General features: G+C 40.9%; 1 protein-coding gene across 1 annotated transcript; it reads right to left on the minus strand.

The window, feature by feature from the left end:
• Positions 1-1709: 1709 nt before the first annotated feature.
• LOC116010701 (LRR receptor-like serine/threonine-protein kinase) lies at positions 1710-7077 on the minus strand. Its single transcript, XM_031250217.1, has 3 exons — positions 4202-7077; positions 3652-3909; positions 1710-2475 (listed from the first exon to the last, which is right to left on the minus strand). Exons 1-3 carry the CDS (start codon positions 6762-6764, stop codon positions 1997-1999), a joined length of 3300 nt encoding a protein of 1099 aa, XP_031106077.1. The 5' UTR covers positions 6765-7077; the 3' UTR covers positions 1710-1996.
• Positions 7078-8159: the final 1082 nt, after the last annotated feature.

Below are 8159 nucleotides of genomic sequence, written 5' to 3' on the forward strand. Positions count from 1 at the left end.
TACTATTTCTTCAACAATGGCCGCTCTACATACAATATTGGTGTTATATTAAGTGCACAGTGTTTCTTTCCGAGGGAGACAGAGTTTGCTAAATGAGGGAAAGCTAGTCTTGGTAATTATTCGGAAGAAAATTAGGAGTGATTTAAGATTTTTGAGGCATTATATATATATTCCTTTGGAGTTGTTGTGGGAAATTAGTATTGACATGATAGTCAAAATCAATTCATGCTTCTTTTTGCTTTTACTTTTCCATCCCTGTCTTGACAAGTGGACAAGTTTTTCGTTTTTTTGAGGTAGCAGGGTGGTTGGGTGAAGGGACATTTTGGTGATTATTAGTGTCATATAAAAGTTCATATTATCAGAGTACATCATAAAGGCATGCAGCAAGCTAAGCCACAAGGTGGGTATTATTGTAAGATGTCAAATATTTTGGGAGGGAGAGTTTCAACTGTTAGAATATATATTTATAATTTTAAATAGGGAAAATGACACTTTTTCCCCCTTTGTTATGTGCATATAGCATTTTTTCCCCGTGTTATTAAAGTGACAGTTTTTCCCCCTGAAATGTTAAATTGACATTATTACTCTTAAAAATAATTATTTCATTTATTTTTCTTCCCCAACAAATTATTATTTATATGTATGGATGATCACGATTCGGTTCGGACCTAACCAAACACTGTAACAATCATATCGAAATAGTATGGACGGTTCTGATTACGATTCAAAACCGAAAAATTTAAAATTAAATAATTGTTGAACCGTGAACCGGAACTTAACCACAGTCATATATAGTGAAAATAATCAAACACTTATTTTGATAAATCGGTACGGTTCGGTTCCAATTTCAATTTTAAACCGCCAATCAAAACTTATGTATTTATTTACTACGTATTTATTTTTATAATTTTATTTCTTATTTAAAAATAGTCTAAATTTAACAATTATTTTATTGTATTTTTTCGGTTCTGAATCGTAACCGTAACCGTCTATACTATTTAAGTTCAATTGCTACAGTGTTCGATTAGGTTCGTATCGAACCGTGATCTTCCATACATATTAGTAACAATTGAGAGAATAAAAATAAATGAAATAGTTATTTAAAGGACAAAAATGTCAATTTAACATTGCAAGAGAGAAAACTACCACTTTTAGAATAACTGAGGGAGGGAAACTGCCACTTTAATAACACAGGAGGAAAAGTGCTATAAGCATATAACATAGGGGGAAAAAGTGTCATTTTCCCTTTTAAATATTTATCCATAGAGTATTACACAATGACATTTCAACCTAATACCTAGCTAAAAGAGTATAAATATGTATGTGTGCGCTATATTAATAAATTTCCGTTCAAGTTAAACTATCGAGTAAGCTAACCTCATCATGATAGAGATATCAATTAATTGTGTAATTGATTGAACATGCACAACTTTATTTTCTTTCTTATAGACCGCGCACCAATTGTATTTTTGCTCTTGTTAAAATAAGAACACGTTACCTGGTTCTGATACCATTTATTAGAATCAAACATTTACCACTGCGTCAAAGGCTAGATTGTCACATTTTCGAGAGGTATAATGCTAGACTTAACCTTTGATCGGCTTACGCCTAACAATCTCTTTATCCACCAATTGCTGGATTTGACCCTTCATCAGACACCGCCGAACAGCATTCCTGGGTGAGATTGACATTAATTGAATTTTATGAAATAGATAAAATTTTGAATTGGTATTAAAGCAAATCATGATGATTTGAGAAAATAGTGAATACTAAGCGAAAAGAAGCCTTATCTTATCCACCAACTAAGAATATCGCTATGGCCTTTAATTTGCAAATTGCTATACACATTCACTAACAGCAATTTCTTCAATTCTATTTTTGTTTCCCATCAAACTGACTAAAATTTCCCCTAATTCTTTACAATGCTAGTCTTAATCTCCCACTATGTATCCCACCCTACCTAATAATAATACTTTTAGATCCCAAACTTATGAGTTCAATTCCCTGGGGAATAGCTTGCAGAAGAAGAAATGTAAGCCAAAGAGCAATTAGACGATCCTTGAAAGTTCACCATCAACTGCGACGTCGACGAGGAGTAAGAGTTTCCGTCCGGCGTCTTTTCCGGCTTACTCGCCTCCCCGGCGGCGGAGTGCTCGTGGCGGATCTCCTTCAACAGCGCCGCCACATCTTTCATCGTCGGCCGATCTTCGGCGCGGTTACTGGTACACAAAAGTGATATTCCTAGGGCTTGAAGCATCTCCTGGATCTGCGTATCCGGGTGGCCCTGTAACTTCGGGTCAATAATGTCCACCGGGTCCTTCTTGCACTTGAGATGATCTCGGACCCATTGGATCACATGTTGCCCCTCTGGGAATGATGGGTCCACCGGCTTCTTCCCCGTTATGATCTCCAGCAGGACTACCCCGAAGCTATAAACGTCAACTTTTTCCGTGATCCTTACCATGCAACCATACTCTGCAACATCCAATTGTAACAAATTTGTTAATTTGGTCCTTATCATCATATGCAAAATTATATTATTCAAATTTAATTTAGTTCAAACTTCTTGTCATCATAGTGTGGGCCATGCACTTAAATTATTAAGTGCAATTTGGAGATGGTGTATGTGTGTGCATAATTATATTCTTCTAACGGGTGATGAGATTTGAATTCAAATATATTATTTAAATAAAAAAAGAGTTTATATCCAATTTAGTCATCAATTTTTTTCTTAATTTAGTTTTAAATGACTTTTTATGCTTAATTGGATCTTGGATTTCAATAGTTTTACCTAATACAATCCTCTGTCTTGATTAGTCTATTGACTGCTAGAATTAATGACTAAATCGAGAAAAATCATTATAGTCAAAGTTGATGATTAAAATGAATAAAATAATTATAGTCAATGAGTAAATTGAGCAAAACTACTATAATATTGGGTATTAAACTATTAATGAAGGAGAAATTACAAAGTTATATCCTAATAAATGACTAAATTAAGTAAAATTGTCGAAGTTCAGAATCTAATTAAGCACAAAAAAATCATTTAGGACTAAACTAAAAAAATTACTAGAGTCAAGATTAAATTGCCATCAAAGTATAGCTAGTATAACTCTGCAGTGGGAAATAATAATATGACAAATGATAAGATGACATAGAAGAAAGGCCAAGAGGGGGATGGGTTGATGAAAGGGTGTGGAAATGTGTGACCACTAAGTAACGTACGTTATGTTAGGTGATTGGTGTGTTTGGGCATTCCCCATGCTAAGTATCTGTCATGCCATTCAAGCAAAACCAGCACTATGGCCTGCCAAACTCATGCCAAGACAAAACCCTTATAACAAACACTTGAAACCCCATCACGTGCTTTCACGTGCCCCATGCAACTCTCTACTCTACATACTCTATATCTTCATTCTAACTTATCATTATATATCACATGACATACATTTTCGTATCCACTTTAACTCCCACCCTTGTACTTTCCACTTCCCAATTTAATCATTCTTTCACTCTCACAAATACTTTCACCTTTTAAAGGTGTAACTAAAAAGAAAAACAATGTGGTAATTAATTATCCTAATTTCTCCATTTTTAGATCGTATAGTACTAAAAATTGGATAATAAGGAAGAGGTGAATTATTATTATACCTGGAGCCATGTAGCCATATGAACCAGCGAATTGAGGATTTGTAGAAAATGTAGTGTTTTGGTCCTCAACCAGCCTAGCCAATCCAAAATCTGCCAAGCATGGTTCGTATCGGTCACCTAACAAAATGTTATGAGTCTTAACGTCACGATGAAGGATCGGCGGGACGCAATCGTGGTGCAAATAGGCTAAGCCCTCCGCCACGCCTAGTGCGATCTTGAACCGCGTTTCCCACTCGATTATTGGCCCTCCGCTGTTACCTGTCATGATAAAAGAACTGAGAATGAATAAGAAGGTAAACAATTTGATATAACTTATCACAGAGAAAATATTTGATTCATAGGTGACGGATTATAGGCAAAATTCAAAATCAAGCCTTGTTTCATCCACCTAATGAGCTGCTAAGGATTAACCCTTTCACAATCCTGTCGGACCAGGGTGAGCAGTAGGGCGAGGGGTTATGATTTTTGTGGACAAGAGAAAATATTTGATTTTTGTGGACAAGAGAAAATATTTAATTTGATAGTTACAAATATATTATGCTAATATTACCTTCGTGTAACAATGTGCCTAATGTACCGCAAGACAAGTAGTCGTAGAACAGTAACTTGGTCTTCCTGTTAGCTGCCCATCCCAGTAATCTCACGATATTCCGGTGACGGATTCGAGCGAGTGTAGCGATTTCCGATGAGAATGCCGAGACGGAATGCTTTTCCGATGCTCGGAATCTTTTCACAGCGATGGCTAACCCGGCTGGAATGTTGACCTTGTACACGATACCCGTCCGGCCTCGACCGACGATGTTGCCAGGTGTCAAGGATTTTGCCACGTCGACTATTGACAGGTCGAGCTTTTGGTACACCGTGACCTCCCAAGGTGGGCCAATCTCCACGTCATCATCGCTGCTGAGATCGAAGCCGTGGGCCCCGCGGCCGTGAATCTTGCCGGCTAGGATAATGTACAGAGCCGCCACGAGGAGCGCACAGGCCGTGCATAACAACACGATCATGGCTACCCTGGCCGCCTTGCTCCGCCTGACGCCGCCGCTTTGGTCGCCGGAGCAGACTTTGCCGGAAAGGCACAGCTCCGAGTTCCCGGCCAGGACGCTCAGGGGAAGCTTGGTGAAGAACGGCGTGTCGGGCACGTGGCCCGAGAAATTATTGTACGATACGTTGAGCACGACGAGATTTTGGAGATCGGCGAGAAAGTGGAGGTCGCCTATGAGCTGATTGTGAGAGAGGTCCAACACTCCGAGCTTATCCAACGCAGTGAAATCCTCCGGAATCGCGCCGGAAAGTTGATTCAAACTTAGATTTAACGCGATTTCCAGCGCCGGAATCTTACCTAAACCCGCTGGAATGTTACCGGAAAGCCGGTTGCTACTTAAATCAATCAATTGTAGCTTCAAACACGAACCGAGTTGACTCGGAATCAAGCCAGAAAACCGGTTTTTCCCCAAAACGAGTTTGGTGAGTGCACTCAGTGATCCAAGGCTCGGACTCAACGTACCTTCAATCAAATTATCGGAAAAATCAACGAACTGGAGATAAACAATCTGGTTCAGATTCTCCGGCATTGTACCGGAAATCGAATTGGAATGCAGGTCGAGAAACGTGAGGTTCCGGCAGCCAGAAATCTCAGGCGGAATAACTCCGGTGAGCCGATTCGAGCCGAGGTCTAAGAAATTCAAATTCTTCAGTTTCCCAATCTCCGGCGGTATAGAACCGGTGAGCTTGTTGTCATTAGCTCGGAACCGAATAAGCGAAGAACAGTTCCCGATTTCCGGCGGTAGGGCTCCGGATAAATTATTGGACAGCAAAAGCAACTTGTTGAGCTCCTGAAGATTGAAAACGCCTCTCGGAATGGAACCGGTCAACACGTTCTGCGATAAGTCAACAGCCTGTAAGCTCCGGCAGGAAGAAATGGCGGCCGGAATCTCGCCTTCGAGGCGGTTCTGCCATAGAAACAGCAAAGTGAGATTCAACAGATTCCCGAATTCTGCGGGAATGGACCCGGTGATTTGATTGTTATCAAGCTCGATATGAGTGAGGGCGGTACAATTCCCTAGATTGGTTGGGATCCGACCCGATATCTGATTCTGGCTTAACTGAAGCTCCTGGAGCACACTCAGATTCCCGAAACTCTCCGGTATGGCGCCGGTTAACGAATTCATCGAAATGTCGACGACCTGGAGGTCTCTGCAGTTTCCGAGCTCGGAAGGGATAGTTCCGACCAGATTGTTCTGCCATAGAAGAAGGTTCTGGAGGTTTTTGAGGTTCCCTAGCGAGGCAGGAATAGAGCCGGTGAGGGAATTCTCGTAGAGATACATATCCCGTAGAGAAACGCAGTCGCCGAGCTCCGGCGGGATTTCCCCGGAGAGAAGAGAGGTGTAAATCGCAATCGTCTCAAGCTTCTTCAAAAGCCCGAGAGAAGGAGGCAGAAAGCCCGACATACTCGTTTCAGCAAGCCCGATCATGGACAAATTAGTACAGTTCCCGATTTCGGGCGGCAGCGGGCCCTCCAGATTCTTATTTCCGCCGGCCCGAATCACCTCCAGCTTCTTCAGGGCTCCGATACTCCCGGGAATTCCGCCGCTGAGCTGGTTATCGTACAGAATAAGCCACACTAAGTTTGTTAGGTTTCCGATTTCTGCGGGAATCAACCCGGTTAACCGGTTCGAATTCAAATAAAGCTGTTCCAGCTCCGGCAAATAACAAATCTGAGACGGAATTTCGCCGGTAAGTGCATTATCACTAAGGTCTAACTGCTTCAACCCCTGAAGAACTCCAATCTCCTCCGGGATTTCGCCGGTGAGATTCGTCCCGGTTAAAACCAGCTTGGTCAGAGATTTCAACGACGAGAAATCGGAAGGGACAACGCCGTGGAGATCAACATACCTCAATTCCAACCCCTCCACTTCCATTTTAAAGTTGCATGTCACGCCAAACCACCCACAGGGAATCAAATCACGCGAGTCCCAATTCTCCAGAGCCTCCACCGCCCCCTTCATGCTCCTCTTCCACTCCAGCAGCGCCTCCCCCTGGCGGTTCACGGCGGCGGAGCGGTGGAACAGAGCAACAAGAAAAAGGAAAAGGGTCCATGGAAAAACAGGCATTACAGCAAATGAAAATGGTGGGAGTGGAGCTGCAATTGTAGTTTAGTTTTTGCTACAAACTCCGAGAGAGAGAGAGAGAGAGAGAAGGGAAAATGTTGTTTTAGTTGTTTATGGTGTTCTTGAGGTTGGAGCCTGGGGATAAGGAAGGGGAAGAGGAAGAGGAAAACAAAATCATGTCTTGTGGGCTAAATGGTTTTTAAATTAAGAGCTGCACCAGAATCTCCGGATCCAAGAACAGCTAGGCTATGAGGTGTTGTGCAGACACACAAGAGTGTAATCTTTTTTTACATTTATGTTTTTTAATATTCTTTATAGTGGAGATGATGAGGTTTATGAATTCCAAATTTGATTAAAATATCTACTTTAAGCTACTCTCTATATTCTTACTACATTTGAGAAATAGGTAGGGAAATGAACTTGAATTTTATGTACTTGTACACTTTACCAAATTCATTGATAATACCTTAACTCAATCATTGATAATGCAATTCTCCCTTGTATGAGTATATATCCACTACAATTATTATTATTAGAAGGGAACACATGAAAAGGCCAAAGATAATTATTAGTAAGCAACCAATAAACATCTTCGTTATGAAAAATTCAAGCGATTTAATTATTAATCAACCGTTACAAAAGAGAGGAATGTGGAGCCACTACAGACATCAAACCCTTGATCATTGATAGGGCCCATAGGCCCCAATCGAGCTACGTTAAATAGACGATCGACCACGACCTACCATGACTGATCAGAGCCGAACACCTCGGTGGGCCTCTGGTGCTCTTCCCGGTCACCCGGGCACATATGACAAAAAAGATAGCTTTTAAGACCGAAATAATAAATATTCACCCCTCCCGGTTCACTGTGCGCAATGCGTGCCTGAGGTATTGTTCAATCACGTCCCATCACCCTTTTCCTTTGGTTGGAACACTTGTCATCACCCCCTGACTAGTAAACATGCATCCTCCACGTATAGAACATGTTAGATTCTCGACATGTGTCCCAAACCCTGCCTATATAAGGCGCATTTATTGCTTAAGGGGGGATGACACTCCACTCAACTACTCGAGACCTTCTCGAAAATGTTAACTCAACCCCCGGTCAGTATTACCAAATCCTTATACTTAATTACAGTAGAGGTGAACGAGCAAGACCCGACTCAACTCCCACATCCAGGAATAGATCATATCAATTATATTTGTTGCATCAAAGAAAAATTAAAGTAATTTAAGAAAAAGTGAAGAGATGACACACTAGACTAATGTGTGATTTCTTTATTTAGCTTGAGTATTTCTATGAGCTTTTTTTATAATCACTACTTCACGTGTGAGCTTTATAGCCTGTAAATTAAATTCTTACACTGATTAATTAGTTAAATTGTATAGGGGGCTAGT

Source organism: Ipomoea triloba, chromosome 2, assembly GCF_003576645.1.
Source record: "Ipomoea triloba cultivar NCNSP0323 chromosome 2, ASM357664v1".
Lineage (NCBI taxonomy): Eukaryota > Viridiplantae > Streptophyta > Magnoliopsida > Solanales > Convolvulaceae > Ipomoea > Ipomoea triloba.